The sequence below is a fragment of the Leptodactylus fuscus genome, chromosome 4 (genome assembly GCF_031893055.1).
Source record: "Leptodactylus fuscus isolate aLepFus1 chromosome 4, aLepFus1.hap2, whole genome shotgun sequence".
NCBI classification, from domain to species: domain Eukaryota; kingdom Metazoa; phylum Chordata; class Amphibia; order Anura; family Leptodactylidae; genus Leptodactylus; species Leptodactylus fuscus.
In genome coordinates, this window is record NC_134268.1 from 94,898,160 (window position 1) to 94,917,952 (window position 19,793).

The window sequence follows — 19,793 nt, forward strand, 5'->3', positions numbered from 1 at the left end:
CACACAAACATATAATAATCACAAAATAGACCATTAATGAATAAATAAATATTTTATACACATATTCACATTCAGCTTGAATTTCAGCAATTGGTGTTATTTATATTATTATTTTTTCTTTACAAATCACAAAATAGGTAAAAGCAGATAGAACATACTACAATTGTGACAACTGGCAGACTGTAAGACATCACATACAAAACTTTTATTACCACTGGACCTGTCACATACTGCATATAACAGTTTCAAGATTAGCTCCAAACACTTCACACAAGAACAGGTTAACTATCACACTAGTGTATACCAGTACATAGAGTAGACTCTGGAATCGAATGCGGTACTGACTAGAACTACATCAATGTCTAGAAAAGCTTAATAATGCTACTTTTAGGTGGAAGGAAGTGAAGGTGTTACCTATCTGGCACATATTTTATCAGCTACCCTATCCGCATAACTATATCCAGCATAGATTTTGCACTATATAAAATGTATTTGCTTTCATAGGGATTGCTCCATTTACTTGGTGGCATTCTATGTACATCACAGATGACTCTTCACTGAGGTTCTGTAAGATGTATGCGGAGATCTAGTAGAAACCTCTGCTATGTAGAACCACTTTAGGCTAGTGAGCTGCAAAAAACGCGGCGGAAGCACATTCCGGTTTTTCCCGCAGCGCTTTTCACAGTAGGTCTACACTTTACCTCTACAGACTTTCTGCTTCTATTATACCTATATGGAAAACGCCAGCGTTTCTGTAGGTATAATTGACATCCTGCAATTTCCAAACACGCAAGAGTTTTGAAATCACAACTTTTCCGCTGAGGATTTTTTTCTGCAACGTATGGAAGAGATTATCCAGAGTTCCATCCATTCTGCAGGTACTGTAAAACTACTGTACTGTTTTTCCTAAGTGGCACCCCAGCCTTACACCTACTAGAGAAGTAAATTGTGACTCATTCCTGAACGGTCATTTTATGCTTACCTTTTTACTGGGGAAATCGATTGCATTCATTTCTAAACCACCCACTTAGCACAGAGTTCCTATGTACATAAGGTCATCGTAAATACATCTTTGAGTTACGTGTTCTACTGAATGAGCTGAGAAGTGATTGTCCATGTGCTTAGGCAGACCTCTGCATCACTTACATATCACGTCCTATGTAGCAGTCTGATGTGTCTATTGCTTTTATGGTTATTTATTCAAATGTATTCTTCCTAGTTGAATTGGTTACTAGTTGTTGCCTACAGGTTTGCTCTAATAGGTGGGCTTCATCAGGACATTGCACCATTATATTATGTGTTTTAACCTCATGGGTTATTTAAAGTGAACTTTATGGTGGAACATGGACACATACTTACAATCCTTAAATACACCTTATTTTCTTTTGATTGGTAGTGACCCCAGTGAACACAACACCACCAGTATACAAAGGTAATCCTATCCGATATCTATCTGATTAAAGTCCTTGATGTAAGCTCCACAATGGGTGGCCCTTTTCCAAGAAATTGGTATAAACTTGCATATGTTGTCCCTTATCACATATGCTGCAAACATTAATGTGTTGGAATTGGCTTAACGTATTGAGGGCTTTTCATTCTTATTATACTTGGAATAAAAAGAAAGGCTAAACAAGTACAATGGGGAGATTGGTTGTGGCCTTGGCCAACTGCAGGATGAGGGATTTATTTTATTACCATTCTAGGGAATTCTTCTGTTCTCCTATCTTTTATGTACTCTACTCCTGACCTGACAGACTGTACCAGATATATTCACACAATTCTCATAACCAAATTATTAACAACTTTGCATAATTCATTAGTATTTGCAGTTATAGCAAACTTAATATATCTTACAAAAAAGGTTTTTTTTTCACATATTTGGTTCTTTACTGCCCCTTCCCCTCTATTGATCTGAAATTCACTCTAAAACTTCTGCTAAGCTCCATCCTGCAGGAGCAAGACAGACATGTGATCACAGAAGTGTCATATTACAGCAACAGAAGTCTATGGAGAGGAAAGAGGAGAGAATTGAGAAGGAGGTGAGATAAATGTCCTGCATAATCTCCTATATGACCCGGCTGATGCCTACACTTTGAGAAAGACTTAAATGAACAGATGGCTCATGGGTCCTGGTACAAAAGCTCAGCTTGGGTCTCCATGCACCGCTTCTCCTCATGAATGTCAGCTGCATCGCATCCATACATTTTGGCAGCATTTGTCTCATAATATGTCTGTGCACACAAGCGTCCAATCCCCTGTTAGTGTCCCCCTAAACAATTGTGCCCCTTTTTATGCCAGAGACTCCCTTTATTGTCTCTTTCTTTGACTTATTCTGACCAAGTGCTTTTTTTTTTGCCGTAGAAACGTTAATTTTCTTCTCTATAAGAATGAAAGGATTCCCATGTCTCAGTCCAGTACACCAGAGGGCAGGGGTAATAATTTTATCATGCATAAACTTCCAGTCATCAAAGGACTTTAGAAAGGAGATCAAAGAAGTTTAATCAGCCTTAGTATGGTGAGGATGACCTTATAGACCCAGCTGTGACCACGTGACCTCTCTACAGATGTAGCAGGGTTTAACTTGACTGCAGAGTGATAACTTTCTACAGCATGATATCTTATCACAGAACACAACTAAGGCCACTGAAAACATAGTGTTGGTTAAGTGTCAAGCTACATTTGCTATATCTGTTGTTACGCCAGTGGATTTTCCTCCACCAACTCTGAGACAACTGATATATAGAGATAGGGCATGCAGAGGGAAAACTGCTGAAAATGCAGAATATATTCCGTACAATGGTTTTAAATAGCGATTATGCTCTTGTACTTGCAATGTATTATTGATTCATGCAGGTTTGCGGAAAGGTTCGGTACGCCTTAAATTGCCTTTCTGTTGGTTTAGATTTCTCATAGTCATATACTTCTAATGTAAACCTAGTGGCCTGACTACACATACATACAACTTCACATAAAGCATTTCCTGAATGCTGTAGGATTTTTTTCCACCCACCTCAAATCCACTATAACTTCGGGCCCACTGTACTGCTTTATAAAGAAAATGATGGAGCATACAGACAACATGTACAAGTCTTGATGTTTTAATTATGTGAATTAATTACTAAAAAATCCATCTCAACCAATATACATTCTCTGTCCTTTCCAAGGTCGTTTTACCTCTACAGGCGGAGGCTGCAGCTCACTGAACATTATTAATATTTTAAATGGATTGGGATATTTGCTAGTGATTTAACGTCCATATACCTCTGAACATATTACATCTAATCTGCAACATTAATTTTACATACATATATAGGACAAAAACATTACGTATTCATGGAATTTCCCATTATTTTGTTTCAGTAGGTGCGAGTTACAATGAATACAGGTCTATAGCAGAGCGAGATTTCCAATACATTTATGGAATTAAAGATTGTCCCCTCCAGCTGCAGAACATATTGAACTGCAATGGCATATTACACTGTAATTACAGTCCAGTAAACAGAAAATGACAGCCACAGTCTTTAATGAAAACATCACTCATTTGCATTCAGAACAGTAAAAAGAAGAGTGACAAACACCAGCACAGTGCAGGGGTCTGCAGCCAGCTTGTTCAGTGATCATAGTGGTGGTTCTCAAGCAAATAATGTGTCTTTCCATTTGTGGCACATACTGATTGCCATTGAATAGAAACGGGGACTGTATTTCCCAAAACAACGCTACCCATGTACTCCTGACTCAAGTGATTGGACCAGAGCTGTAATACTTTATACAGCCTATGGACAAGAGAGGTGCTGTTTTGAAGGGAAAATGCCATTTCTATTCCTAGACAGTCTATTTTTTTTTGTATATTGTGAGCCCCATATAGGGATCACAATGTACATTTTTCCCTATCAGTATGTCTTTGTAGAATGGGAGGAAATCCACACAAACACGGGGAGAACATACAAACTCCTTGCAGATGTTGTACCTGGCGGGATTCGAACCCAGGACTCCAGCACTGCAAGGCTACAGTGCTAACAAGTGAGCCACCGTGTTGCCCCCTAAAAAGTCTATTTAAGAATTTTTTGTAGCCAGTGGTGATGGCCATATGTTGGTCAGAATTCATAAAATTCTACCTCTATTATTACATCATTTAGTGAAAAGTATTCTTTATCTACCATACTATGATTTGGATAGTAGATAGATAGTTATTTTCTTTAGACAGTGGACTGTAGATCCCGGTGTAGAATTTTTTTAAGATTACAATCTTTACACCACTGCATTCTATGCAAAAGTACAATCATCACTGTTTGTAACATATTTTGACTTGGTGTCTAAGGCCTAGATCCACTCAGCTCTACTAAATTAGAGCAAATAATATCACATTTCCTGGATTAGGAATAGACATTATTTCCCTGAGTTATCAAATAGAAATAATATGTGTCTAGAGTATTGCTGTGTTCTCAACAGATACACGATGTGACTGCAACCTCAATAAGACAATAAAAAGGAAAAAAAGCTATAATTTTTTTTTTTTGCTTGAAATGACAGCAATCGATAGGGACATGTCACCTTAAAGTAAACATTAGCAAAAAATGCTCATTTCTGGGAATTGATAAAAATTCAACTCATTTACAATAGAAATACAAAATGCAATTCAAGTCTTAAGTAGCAAAGAACAATTATGCTATAATATAAGAGGCTTGTTCAACTAACCACATTTTAGTAGAAGACAAACAGCATTTAGACAGTAAGTGCCCTCTCCCTTACCCAGAATTTTCCTTCAGTAGTTAAGGAACATAACTGTTGATGTTCTTGGTAGTTGCTGTGCTTGCTGAAGGGGAAAAGGTAAAGTAATAAGAATTGATTCCTCATAATGCACATAATGGAACTATGTTGCAATAAATTGGAATATTATTTAATTTGGGTGTCTCTCTGCTGTTGAAGTACTCATGAGGTGGACATACAATCCAAAAATTCATGGCAAACACACTGACAAAAGCCATATACCATTAGTATTACAAGGCTGGAAGGGACAAGGCTGACAAAGACTACTCCAAGAGTTACCTTTTTCGAGACCAGCAGATAGATCCCTAAAGGCAAGGAACTAAAGTAGAGTAGACCTAGCAACCAAACAAACACACGCACAGAGGTTTGGCAGATTAAGGATGTACAATTCCACACTGTCCAGTTATGAGGCATTGAAACTGGGTCATATGTAGAAGGTCGGTAGAACTCTACCACAGGAGTAGCATTGAGAGTTGGAGAACTTTCTCGCTGGACTTCCATGATCGTGATCACCAGGCAGTTGGTAGAACTATGGGATGGTGTAACCAGAGTTGAAAGACGTTTTGGGGTTAGAAGCAACTCTGTCGGATTGTCACCAGAGCACTTTCCTCTCCCACCGCACGCCAGGTTAAGCAAAATATTGTTGTCATCTGGCAAGCTACTGACTTCATCCTCAGGCAAACGTGTCTCAAACCTACAAAATGGGCATACTATGACACATTGCGGAGACTCCACACAGTCCACAAGTTTATAAAGGCATTTGGCACATACTCTGTGACAGCAGCCCAAAACTTTTGGTTTCCTTTGCCTTAAATTGTAACGGTTATAGCATATCTTACACTCCAACTCATCTGAATTTAGGTTTGGAGACTCTGTAGTATCTTCATTTAGTTGTCCAGTCATTATGCCTTAATGCAAGCCCTTCAACAAGTTGAAAAACATTAACAAAATCCATGCAATGATTTTCCAAGTTTAGATCCTACAACCATCCATAGACTGCAGACATGGAAGAAGATACATCGCCAAACATAAGACACTGGAAAGATGAAGTCTTCATCACTAGGTAGTAGTTTTCTTGTTAGCATTGTCTTCACTTTGTTCCATCTTCAGCTGCTGTCACATTGCTGAACTCTGCAACACAGGATTTTATATTGTTATATTCAAATCTAAAGCCAGGAAATTGAACTGCATGGGAATTCTGGACCTTTCTAGGTAGTACAATGACAGTATCACAATTGTGTTTTCTATTCAAAAAGGACTGAATGACATTTGTACATCTGCCAGACAATTCTGTAATATATGAAAAGCAAACAGAATGAGCCATTTTACAGTTCAATTGACTCAGGAATTTGCATTTATTGTATTAAACATTATTCGTTTTAACTGTAAACTAGGTCAACAGCAAGTATTCATCAAGCTAGACATTAGACACTATATCTATATCTTGTGTACAGATTGTTGCAGTGGTTATTTCAGTAAGCAATGGTTATATACCCACATAATACAAAGGCACTATATAATATAATCTGTGCTTTGGTAAAACTACTATAAAACAGATTGTGTCTGCAGCTGCAACATGTAAGGATTTAATGGAGATTCTAGATCCTTACTCTCCAAGATCAGTTCCTTTGTTTAAATAACATATTTTCGTGTACAGAAAATTTCAAGATAAATAAGAATTCTAAAAGGCAGACCATGACATTAAAATGAATTGACCTCCATCCCTACATAGCAAACTTGGTGGATATACCTATTAAAGGGATCCTATCATTAAAACTAAATTTTTTCTCACTAACACGTCGGAATAGCCTTAAGAAAGGCTATTCTTCTCCTACCTTTAGATGTCTTCTCCAAGCCGCTGTTCGGTATAAATCCCGGTTTTCGTCGGTATGCAAATTAGTTCTCTCACAGCACTGGGGGCGGTCCCCAGCGCTCAAACAGCACTGGGGGCATCCCCAATGCTGCCAGAGAACTCTCCAGCGCCCCCTCCATCCCTAGGCCCGAGGCCTAGAAGTTTGAAGTCTGCGCCGGAAGAAGACTGCCCCCAGTGCTGCAAGAGAACTCATTTGCATACCGACGAAAACCGGGATTTATACCGAACGGCGAACCGAAGACATCTAAAAGGAGGAGAAGAATAGCCTTTCTTAAGGCTATTCCGACGTGTTAGTGCTGCTTTAAGCAGTAGAAAACCGGCTCTAATGCCCCCTCCAGCGCCACGGTCAAAGCATGCTCCAGGGCCGACGTCACGTTGGCATGACAGCCGGGAGCCTTTACAAGGCTCCCAGGCTTGTCTGCAAGCTCTTTCTTTTGCAGGCTGGTCTATGCAGCCTGCAAAAGAAAGGATGATTTTTTGCAATGCATTAGCATTATAATGCATTGCATTAGTGATCAGACCCCCTGGTGTTCAACACCCCTAGGGGGTCTAATAAAGGCAAAAAAAATTAAACAAAAGTAAAAAAAATAAAAAAATATAAAAAGTATTAAAAATTGAAATCACCCCCCCCTTTCCCTAGAACACATATAAAAGTAGTTAAATACTGTGAAACACATACATGTTAGGTATCCCCGTGTCCGAAATCTCCCGCTCTACAAATCTAGAAAAATATTTTTCCTGTTCGGTAAACGCCGTAGCGGGAAAAATAGTCAAGAGTGCCAAACCCCCGTTTTTTCACTGTTTTGATTCTGATAAAAATGTGAATAAAAAGTGATCTAAGCAATAACATTTCCTGAAAAGTACAAACGGCAACGCAAAAAAAGACGCCCTATGCATCCCCGTACACTGCCGTATAAAAAAGTTACGGCTGTGAGAATATGGCAACTTTTAGAAAAAAAATTTTTTAACACAGTTTTGGATTTTTTTTAAAGGGGTCAAAATGTAAATAAAACCATATAAATTTGGTATCCCTGGAACTGTACCGAAACACAGAATACAGGGGACATTTTGGCTGCACAGTGAACGCCGTAAAACCAAAGCCCGTAAGAAAGTCGCAGAAATGAATTTTTTCTTCAAATCCACCCCATTCTGAATTTTTTTCCTGCTTCCCAGTACATTATATAGAATAATTAATGATTTGTCCCGCAAAATTAAGACCTCATATGGCTCTGGGAGCGGAGAAATAAAAAAGTTATGGGGTTTAGAAGGAGGGGAGTCAAAAACGAGAAACGAAAATAAAAAAAATGCCATCGGCGGGAAAGGGTTAACAACTAGGTTTCCACCAGTGAAAGTATCAGGACACTGATCATATTAAGCTCTTTACATCAATATCTGTGTAGAAATAATGAATCACTCAGAATGTTTAATACGTAAGCTATCTAGAAAAAATAGTTTACTACAACTTTCCGATAACAATACAAATGATATAGACAGGAGAATGCCATATGGTGAATGTAATCTAAAGAATAAACTAAATTACTGTAACAAAGAAGGGTCTTATTTTGCAGTTCCATCCATCTGCATTTACATATAGTCTAGTCACTGTCATCACTGACTGTCAGCAGGTGACAGCGGCATCAGGAAAACAGAAAATATTAAATATTTTATTGTCAAACTAATTACACAGAACCTGAGAACTGTTGAGGCGTCAAAATATAGACAGCGAGCTGTCAAGTGTGAGCTGCGGTCCGTCTACATTCATTGCTTTCCTACATGCACATTTAACAGGCTTTCCTCGCTTTACAGATAAAGTCTTATGTTTCTCAGGAAATCTTTATGCAATTTTCTCATAGCATGTAATGTTTGTAAAATGCATTCAGGTAGAAGGCTAGCATTCAGTGTTTTGGACACAATTTGTACTGTTTGTATAGATTTCATGTCATTTTTCAAAAAACCTTCAATGGGAAATTCGTTTCTGTAGGAAACGGCAGTGGTCACATGTTAGGACATTATCCCTGGAGCAGGAGATATAGAGATGTTACTGAGCTGTACAGGACGAGTTATTAACATGTGGCCTTCTTCTCTGATATCACTTGTTCTGCAGCCACTAGCAGAGCATTTACCTCACAGACATCCTGCTCTAATGTCTCCTGCATGCACTTTGCACACTCAGTTCTCAGTGTAAGGCCTCCTGTCTTTGACAGTGTGAATTTGCCAGGTCCATGTTTGAACGGCACATGGATGATGTCCGTGTGCGGCCCATGCCTCCATGGACCCATTCATTTACTTCAGTGAGCCAGTACTCAAAACGGACAGGAATAGCGCCATGTCATGTCAGTGACTGCACCGCTAGTAATTTGCCCAGGTGTGAGTGAAAGTTGCAGACCAACCAGATTAATGAGTGCAGATTGCCGTTTACTGGACAATTATTCCATTATAGATGATGATGGCCATTAACATGGAAGAAAAGGAGAAGCAGATGGAGATGATAATGACTATGACCATTGCTAAGTATGGATGTGGTCACTTGGTGCGACTGCTAATTGCATTTTGCCAAATGAACTGGTGACGCTAGTTCCTACACGTGTGCCTGCATGCCCATTTCTAATTATTATCTTGCAGATCTTGCATCTTGCCATCAATTAGTTATTATCTTATGTACAAAAACATGCCCATATAGGAGGTGACCTGTTGCCGACAAAACTATCAACAGTGGAAATGTGTCTGCCAGTGCCACCATCAATCGACTTTGTCAAGCTCTACTTGGGGCTCTTTGGATGCTAGGGTTGCACATCAGGTGGAATTCCAGGTGCCACCACCCTCTTCCTCTGATGTCACCCTGACCCAGTTGCCAGGTCTTATCTGTAATAGATTCATCATTGGATTCAGTAATGTCATCATCTTGCCCATTTTTCGTGATTCCTCACTATTGTTACTACTACATTCACCAACACTCATGTCTTCTACCTATACCTCCTCTACATCTAAAAAAAACCTACTGGCAGTTCTCATCCAACACATCAAGGAGAGGAGGTCTTAGGCTATAAGGAATATCTCTATTAGCAGATGCTACATGACTATAGTGAAGTTAAAGAAAGAGACATTTTTGACAGCATGGTAAATTACACGTTACAACAGAGGAGGAGGAACACACAGAAACCTGACTCAACATTTATGCTTCACTGCTTTCAAAAACATTCATTCTACTGGTGGAGCTTTGAAGACCGAAAGCAGTGTTGCCATCCACTTTCTTATTGTTAGTACCCTGTTTCCCCGAAAATAAGACACCCCCCCCCCTTCACCTTCTGGATCACATACAACTGGCAGTCATGCCGGCGCTCCGCTAAGGAAGCATCAGCATGACTGACGATTGTTCTCCCGCGCCGCGTTACTCCGTGTGAATGCCCCCTAACTGTAAAAAGTTTTTTTTTCTGCCGAGTTTACGCTGCAATCAAACTGTGAAGTTTACACCACATGAGGTCCCCGGCCTTAAACACAGTCAGCACTCTATCTTTCTTATTTTCAGATGATGTGCAGTCTATGGTTGATTCATTTTTCACATTCATGAAAACAGATCAACCTTTTTTAACATTCCTCATACTTTTCAATGTCTCTGAGTCTAAAAAATGGATGCCATCAGGAGTATATCCACATCAGTGAAAAAATATGAACATGCTTCCGTATTTTTTCATGGACCCATAGTTCATGAAAAACAGATGTCTGAATAAATACAGTAAAATTAATAGATAAGCATGTCATCCTTAAAAAAATGCGGACAACTAGTATCACTCACCATGTGGCCTTGGGGGAAACGCTGTGTTTTACAGTATCTGTAAAGTGGATGGGATTCTGGCCAATCCCTTCCACACTTTGCAAAAAATAGCAACGTAAAAGCTGCGTTTTCAAAAACGCTTGCATATTTGAAAATCGCAGCATGTCAACTATAACTACGGAAACGCTGGCATTTTCCATATGAGTATAATAGGGGCATAAAGTTAGCAGAGGAATACAATGCGAGATTTCAAAGAAAAGCGTTGCAGAAACAAACGTGATGCATTTCTGTCACGTTTTTTTTTTCCCACAGCATTTTTTTTTTACTGCACTTTGCAATGTGCACACATGTAAACACATGGCAGAATGAGCGCTGCAAAACAGAATCCCATTGACTTCAATGGGTTCCGTCTTACGCACGCTACACATTGAAATCAATGTGAGGCTTTTTAACCCATTGATTTCAATGTGTTACGCACATTAAACGGAACCCATTGAAGTCAATGGATTCTGTTTATGTGTCAGATTGAGCGGCGTGTTACTTCGTGGGAACGGGGCCTAAATTCGCGAAAGGTTTCTTTGTGAAGTGGACTTGCCTAAAAAATCCAAGGTTTACAAATGTATTTAAATGGTTATGCTTTCATTGGAATGCACAGCACATAGAGAATATGCTTTTTAACATTATGGAAATAATTTCACCAAAAATTGCTAGTAGTCAGTCTCATGCTGTGCACATGATTCAACATCAAGTCGTATAATCCACAAGGGGTAATACAGCAGTCATGAATAATTACATTAACCTTCACCATGACCTTTTGTTTAACTGTTTCAAACTAGGAGCGTTCAGCCAAGGTGGAAAATCACAGGTGAAACCTGAAGCAATAAATTCTCCATGTAAAAAAATCATTCATTAAAAACTTGTTTAAAAATATCACTTCTGCGTTCGACATTCCGTTTGGCGAGTCCGCTTGGGGACCCCCTGAACGGAATACCAAAACGCATTGACAAGCGGTGAGCTTATGAAAGCACACAGACCCTATAGACTTTAAAGGGATTCTACCACTAAAAACATTTTTTGGGGGGATAAGACGTCGGAATAGCCTTTAGAAGGGGGCATTCACACGGAGTAACGCCGGGCGTGTATCACAGCCGTACACGCCGGCGTTACGGCAGACTGCCGAACACTTCCCATTCACTTCAATGGGAGCGCTCGTAAACGCCGCTGTTACGAGCGCTCCCATTGAAGTGAATGGGAAGTGTTCGGCAGTCTGCCGTAACGCCGGCGTGTATGGCTGTGATACACGCCCGGCGTTACTCCGTGTGAATGCCCCCTTAGAAAGGCTATTCGTCTCTTACCTTTAGACGTGGTCTCCGCTGCGCCGTTCCTTAGAAATACCGGTTTTTACCGATATGCAAATGAGTTATCTCGCAGCGATGGGAGCGGGCCCCAGTGCTCAAATAGCAATGGGGGCGTCCCCACCGCTGCCAGAGAAGTGTCTCCAACAACACCTCCTTCTTTGTCAGCAGTGTCATCTTCAGCGTCTTCTTCCGCCACAGGCTCGTAACTTCTAGGCCTCAGGCAGAGCAGACTGCGCAGGCGCACAGGCCATGGGAAAATGGCCACTTGCACAGAGAGAAATGAGTGGACTCATTTGCATACCGGTAAAAAACGGTATTTCTAAGGAACGGCACAGCGGAGACTACGTCTAAAGGTAAGAGACGAATTGCCTTTCTAAAGGCTATTCCTACGTCTTATCCACAAAAAACAGGTTTTAATGGTAGAATCCCTTTAATGGGGTCCGTGTGTATTCCGTGCGCTGTCCGCATAAGTCATGCGGAGAGGATAGTACTTCATGAGCTACTTTCCTCTCCACATAACTCGTTCGGACAACACACGGACTCCATTATAGTCTATGGGGTTCATGTGCTTTCATTGCTTATCACTTGTCAATGCATTCGGTATTCCGTTCGAGGGGTCCCAAATGGACTCCCCAAACGGAATACCAAACGCAGATGTGAACCAGGCCGAAGGCTGAGGCCACATGTTAGGCCGACTTTTTTTGTTGTTGTTGCAGATTTTGCTGCATTCTTTTTACAAAGCTGGACTGGACTTAGCAGAAGAGAGAATTATAAGGGTAAGTTCACACGGAGTATATTAGTCAGGATTTTGAGGTCTTTTTTCCGGGAGCGAGATGCTCATTCTTCAGGCCGTTTCGCCTCACTATTCGGCCTGAAGACAATCCCTCCTTCTGACTAGGCTGCCTGAGGTTCCGGTTCCCTAAGGCTAAGGCCCCACGTTGCGGAAATGCAGCTTTTTTTGTTGCAGATGTTGTTGCAGTTTTTTGAGCCAAAACCAAGAATGGCTATATAAGGAATGAGAAATATATAGGAAGCAATTATATTTCTCCCTTCTGCTCAATCCACTCCTGGCTTTGGCTCGAAAAACGCAACAAAATCTGCAACAAAAAAAGCTGCATTTCTGCAATGTGGGGCCCCAGCCTAAGAGCTTGCTGTATATTTCCCATTCCTTTTAAAGTCACTCTCAGCTATGGCTCAAAAAACTGCAGCAAAATCTGCTATCAAAAAAGCAGCTTCTGTGCAACATGTGACTTCTACCTAAGTGTTGTTGAAAAGCAACTTTATATGTTGCAGATTTTGTTGTGGTTTTTAGAGCTAAAGCCAGGAGTGGATTGAACAGAAAGTAGAAGTGTAAGAGCTTTCTATATATTTCCTGTTACTTTTCTAGCCATTCTTGGCTTTGGCTTAAAAAACCGCAACAAAATCTTGAACTTAAAAAGCTGCATTTTCACATCATGGGGACTTAGCCTAAGACTGGTACATGAAACACCATTCTTAATAAATTTCCCCTACATGTCTCTTGTCATTTCACTTCTGTCAGCAACTAATAACAGATGGCGGTTTGCATTCTGAACTCTCGTGAGACTGCACATCAGGGACACCTGGTGGTGGTTGGAAGACAAAGCAGATCAGACGGCAGCATTAAATTCAATGTTAGTGAATGGGGGCTATTCACCCGACTGTTATTTTGATAATCCATTGTCATGGACCGTCAAAATATAGGTTATGTCATATATGTTCACGGATCCCTCTATACACTGAAATGTATTGGAGATCTGTGAAAATGGGTGTCTTCTGGATGCAAATTGTTTGTGGTTTTTCCCGCAGGGCTTTATGGCTGTGGCCTGCTAACTGGGGCCTAGGGCTGGCTTTATGTCTGTGGCCTGCTAACTGGGGCCTAGGGCTGGGTTCATACGGGGTTTTTTGGTCCAGAAACTGAGGCAGAGGCTGCCTCAGTAACTGCCAAATGCTGAATTTTCGCAACATGAGGCCTAACTCACATCAGAAAACAGCCAGTAGTTATAATGAATCTATTGTCCAGCCCATCCTGATCTCCACTCCTTCCATTTTGGCATAATGTGGCAAGTGGGACGCAGATATGGGCTTGTGGCAACTGTTTGGCACAAGAAAGGACATAGAGAAATTGATAAAATTCCCTCTAGCGTTTCCCTCCAAATAATTAACATATGCTGAATTTTCTGCTACAGATTTTTTTTAGCAATATATGGACGAAAATAAAACACTTTAGCAAGTGTTTCTGCATTGGCAAAGCATCATTTCCAGTTTTCATTCGAGTCATTCCCTTCCCTTCTCCGCATGAAAAATGTGGAGAGAAAAGCCTCGCAAGCAGCACTTTTTTCTCTCTGCAATTTTCATGTGGAATCCGAGCGGAAATCACACAACCCTATTATAGTCTATGGGGTCCGCAGGTTTTCTAAGGTACCGTATATACTTGAGCATAAACCGACCTGAATATAAGCCGAGGCCCCTAATTTTACCACAAAAACCTGAGGGCGGCGGGGGGGGGGGGGTTGGGTAGGGAATGCAGCAGCTACTGGAAAATTTAAAAAATTTAAATGGTCGCAGTTTTTGGGTGCAGTAGGTGTTGAGTGCTGGGGAAGGGGAGGGGGTGTTTTGGTTGTCTGTCTGCCCCTTCCCTGAGCTTGATGACTGGGTTTTTTTCCCCCACGTGGAATTCAGCCTGGCTGAATATAGGGTATCTGAAGTGCTCCTATTAACCCCTTCCTGACGGAACAGGAGCATGCAGATACCCTATATTCAGTAGACCGGGCACTTTCAGACACAGGGATACCTAATGTGTATGTGTTTCACAGTAACTTTCTACTTTTATATGTATTCTAGGGAAAGGAGTCATTTAGAACTTTTATTTATTTTATTTTTTTATTATATTTTTTTAAAGCTTCTTTTTTTTTACTATTTTATGTGAGATTCTATACATTACTTTTTTTTTTTTTGCTTGACTCGAGTATAAACTGTGCTGAAAAACTCGGATTATACTTGAGCATATACGGTAACTGCTTTTTTATGCGGATTAGGTTCCCCAAGTGAACTTCCAGAATGGAAACTCATGCGCAGATGTGAACTGGGCCTAAGCCATCATTCTCCTTACATTGGCCCATATTTACTAATAGTTAGACAGTGTAAACATAGGCAGCCTGAAAATTCACCAGATTTATCACTGAGGTTGGATGATAAATCTGGTGTATCTTTAGGATGTCTCGTCTAAGCTTATATTGCCTTTTTGTGTTTACTTTGAAGCAGAATTTTACAACACAATTTTGGTGGATCCTGACTCATTTCATCAGATTGGGCACAGGCAGTTATATACTGCTGGAAAGCTGACAGTGCGCTGAATTCAGCGCACTGTTGGCTTTCCCGATCTGTGACCCGGGTAAAGCGCTATCGGTCCCGGTACCGTAGCGCTTTACAGTCAGAAGGGCGTTTCTGACAGCTAGCCAGGGATGCCCTTCTGCCCAGCAGCGCCTATCACGCTGTATTGTGGAGCGGGGAGGAATGCCCCCTCCCTCTGCTCACAGTGCTCGTCCATAGACAAGTATTATCAGGAGCGGAGGGGGCGTTTCTCCCCACTCCACAGTACAGCGCGATAGGCGCTGCTGGGCGGAAGGGCATCCCTGGCTAACTGTCAGAAACGCCCTTCTGACTGTAAAGCACTACGGTACCGGGACCGATAGCTCTTTACCCGGGGCACAGATTGGGAAAGCCGACAGTGCGCTGAATTCAGCGCACTGTCAGCTTTCCAGCAGTATATAGAACTGCCTGTGCCCAATCTGATGGAAGGTCCTCTTTAAGCCATGCCCCATTTTTCTGATAAGCCACAGCAGCATGTCTAGCAGGTCAAAAATGTTTTAGCTCTAACCAGAAGTGCAAAGATGTTCCTAAAATGTGCAGAGTCACCTGAGATATGCCACATTTACTCCAGTCTAGATACAGTAGCTATTAGCCACAATTGTAAATCTAGGCCATTGTGTCAATCTGACACTTTAACCTATTTACAAACAAGTTTTCCTAACCGCTTTTGCTGCTGTGAAATGTGTTCTAGATATTGGCAATTGTTAATGAAGCTTAACACCAAGGACACATTAGAGAATTCACTGATAGCAATGTGGAGTTATCCTTAGGACGTACATCATGCCTGGTCTTCTATATTTAGTACCCATGAGCTAAATATAAAGGGAATCCTGGAATACCTATAAAACATGTAAGACACTTTGGTAATATTTCAGTTTATACAATGACTGTTGTGTAGGAATTATGCACATTTATGCTAATAAGACCACGAGCTTCATCTCAACGTGCAGTTTGGTCGTGTCTGGCAAATGCATCCTGTGCCCCGATGCGGCTATTTTTGTCCCAGTTGTTATTATAAATGTCCTCTGATCCAAGATGACCTTTAGCTCTAAAAATAGAACGTGGCTGGTTATGTGACTAAAAACTGCACATGCTACACTGCGACGCTGTAATGACGTGATAGAGACAGTTTACACCTGAATCACTTGATGTGCTATAAGTGTTCACATCTTCTTCCATTGGATTCTATTTGAGCCTCCAGATAAAAAGTGAAAGTCCTTGCAATATGGAAGTAACAAAACAAAATACTCTAATAATGACAACTACAGTTTTTATTTAGCCACTATATGAATTTATCTTGATGGTTGTATTTACCTTTGAACACATATTATACAGCATATACATAGGTATTTTCTGTATAAATATTTGCTAATACATTACCTTACATCTTGTACCGATCCAGAGTTACAGGCTGTATTCTTATTCATTCTCATTGACATCTGTATACTCAAGGCTTCAGAGCCCAAATCCCCCTTGATTCTTAAGGATTTGTTCTTTTGATGTACATTCTAAGACAGGGTCAGGGGATAATTGTACACATCAGGGAGAGTGTGTGCCTACATAGGGAGTACGGAGACTTACAAGTCATTCCTGCTCTGCTAGGGATTCTGGGTAAAAAATATGCAAATCTATTCTCCAGGCTGTAATTAGGAGAACAGTGCACTGTTATCCTAATTACATCCTGGAGAATAGATTTGCATATTTTTTACCCATTCTAATGGTGAACCTTTTAGAGACCGAGTACCCAAACTACAAACCCACAAATGCAGACAATTACGGACCCGCAAAATACGGTTGTGTGAATGGGCTTTACAGAGCTTTCAGTGATACAAACAACTTTGTACATCATTTGGTATAATTTTGAACAATTAATGTTCACTATTTACATTGTACAGATCTGTTTTATAGTGACTGTGCAATGGTATTATGACCTGTAATAATATTGAATGTCTGCTATAAAACAGATACTGTGTGATATTAATAGTGAAGGGGCCCTAAGCAGTTCAATCTGCTCCATAATGGCCCCCACATAGTTCAATCTGCTCCACAGTGGCCCACACACAGTATAATCTGCTGCAAAGTGGCCCCCACACAGTATAATCTGCTGCAAAGTGGCCCCAACACAGTACAATTTGCTCCACAGTGGCCCCACATAGTATAATCTGCTGCAAAGTGGCCCCCACACAGTATAATTTGCTGCAAAGTGGCCCCACACAGTACAATTTGCTCCACAGTGGCCCCACATAGTGTAATCTGTTCCACAGATGGGTGCCCACAGAGAGGGCTCTGAGTACCACCTCTGGCACCCGTGCCATAAGTTCGCCATCACAGTTCTAAGATATGTAGTCAATGTCTATAAATGTAAAGTTCTGCGCCTGAGTAAAAATAATCTGCATGTAACATATGTTTTAGGAGGAGTAAAGTTGGTAGAGTCACTGGTGTAGAAGGACCTGAGTTAAATTAGGTTAAATTACAGCATGAAATGTCAATCAGTGGTTTATAAAACCAGCAGGATATTGTCATGCATGAAAAGGGGTTTGGACTCACGGGACAGGGATGTAATATTACCACTATATAAATGATCTGCGAATATGCAGTTCAGTTCTGAGCACCAGTTCATAGAAAGGATGTCCTAGTGTTGGATAGAAGTTTCAGTGGTAAGCCACACAATTGATAAGGGGCTTGGAGATCCTCAATTATGAAGAGAGATTAAAATAGTTAAATTGTTTAGTCTTGAGAAGAGATGTTGTAGGGGAGATATGATAAACCTGTATAAATGACTCATACAAGAAATATGGGGAAACAGGCTACAAGGCTACTTCACTGTGAGCACTGTGAATCTGTGGAATAGCCTACCCAGGAGCCGCTCACAGCAACAACAGCTGACAGCTCAAAAAAAGCCTTTTTACAGCAAAATAACATTGATACTTATTGAAATGTATAGAATATTCTTTCCCATTCCCTGGAAGAACTTAATGGACATATGTCTTTTGTCAACCGTCCTATGTTACTGTGTCTTTACAGGGTGGACACATACAACTGAGCGTCCCTGTGCAATATCAGTTATGGGCAGGAGCTGTGTGCTGCAATATGTCAGCATGACATCAACCCCTTATGTCTCTCTAAAATCCACCAGAATCCATTAGCCATAAAGTTCATTAGTTTCGGCATTTACCGGCTATCTAATAGACAGATGAATGCTACCGGTAAGGCCTCTGTGCAGCTGCATAGCTTGTAACAATTGTATGCCCACCCTTATTTACCAAAGTTGTAATGTGAGGTACGGGGCCCTGATGAGAACTATGCTAGGGGGGCCCTACCTACTATATGTCATCTATCATACTAGGTCAAAGCTAGCCTGCAACTCATACTTCTGTAACCCATATATAAAGCTCTATATAAATTAATAGTACAAACTAGCATAAGAAGCTTCGTAATATATATCATGCCTCATTTTTCTACCAATTTGTTTTTTTCTCCCCCACGCTAAACTGACAATCACTCTGAAACCTTTGCTGAATTGTCTCATGCTAAAGCAAAGATGAGTGAGCAGGAGCTGAGCGAGAGAGAAGAGAGACAGAAATCTAACATGAATATAGGTCAATACTTCTTTACAATATCCTATAATGAGTATGTGAGAGAGCATTATGTATTAGTCTTTCTCTCTACATTCTTTGTGCCATCTATGGCAGATATCATAGCGGCTAGTCTTCACCTTCTAGCTACAACACAATTGAAAATAAGAGATGGAGGCTGCAAAGGGGTAAACTGCTAAAATGCAGAATGCAAGTCATACTATTGTCAGTATTAGTCCTCATGTACATACACTATACTAATGATTTATGTAAAATTTGTTAGAAAGTTGGGTTTGCTTTGAAGAGTCAAAAAATATTTTCCTGGGGAACAAGAAATTCTGCAGTGAGCAATGAGTTACATATAGTTACATAGTTACACAGTTGATGAGGTTGGATAAAGACATTAGTCCATCAAGTCCAACCTATAACCCTACAATCCCTACAGTGCTGATCCAGGGGAAGGCAAAAAACCCCATGAGGCTCATGCCAATTGCCTTATTTCAATGGAAAAAATTCCTTCCCGACTCTAAATCTGGCAGTAAGTATAAAAACCCTGGATCAACGTGTCCTTAAAATCTAGAGTCCATAACCTGTTACTTCCACCAGAGGGTTAACTCGAAGACTTTGTGATCCTGATCCTGATGCAAAATCTGCTACTCAAGAATCCCCAGCCATCATGTGGTGTATTCTTATGTGGCAAAGGGGCCTTAGGGTCTTCTTGGGCATAGTGTCCCAGGTCTGACCACATCCTTTATACTTAATTCTTGTATGTTTCTGCCTTTTATGCCAGGGAGTAGGCACTGGGAAAAGTATAGCAGTCTTTTAAGACACTGACAAATCACATTTCAAAGCTTCCTGGACCCAAACTCCAGAATTGAAAAGCAGTGAGAGAATTTTGGTAAAGACAGTCATAAATATTCTTGCCTTGGATGAGGCACCAATGAACTTTATGATGTCTTTTATGGTTACATCTTAGTCATCGGTGTGGCCAACAATGTGTACATAAATAAACCTCTGTAGTGAAGTGAGAAGCTTATGGAAATCTCACTATCTCAAAT

The 19,793-nt window shown here is 40.6% G+C and overlaps 1 protein-coding gene across 1 annotated transcript in view; it reads right to left on the reverse strand.

Moving 5' to 3' along the window:
- Positions 1-4,591: 4,591 nt before the first annotated feature.
- RNF182 (ring finger protein 182) overlaps positions 4,592-19,793 on the reverse strand; it is a 34,126-nt gene continuing 18,924 nt past the window's right edge. The window contains exon 2 of the mRNA XM_075270859.1: positions 4,592-5,898. Within this exon, the coding sequence (XP_075126960.1) occupies positions 4,930-5,670 (741 nt within the window). The 5' untranslated portion in view covers positions 5,671-5,898 and the 3' untranslated portion in view covers positions 4,592-4,929. The remainder of the gene's footprint in view (positions 5,899-19,793) is intronic.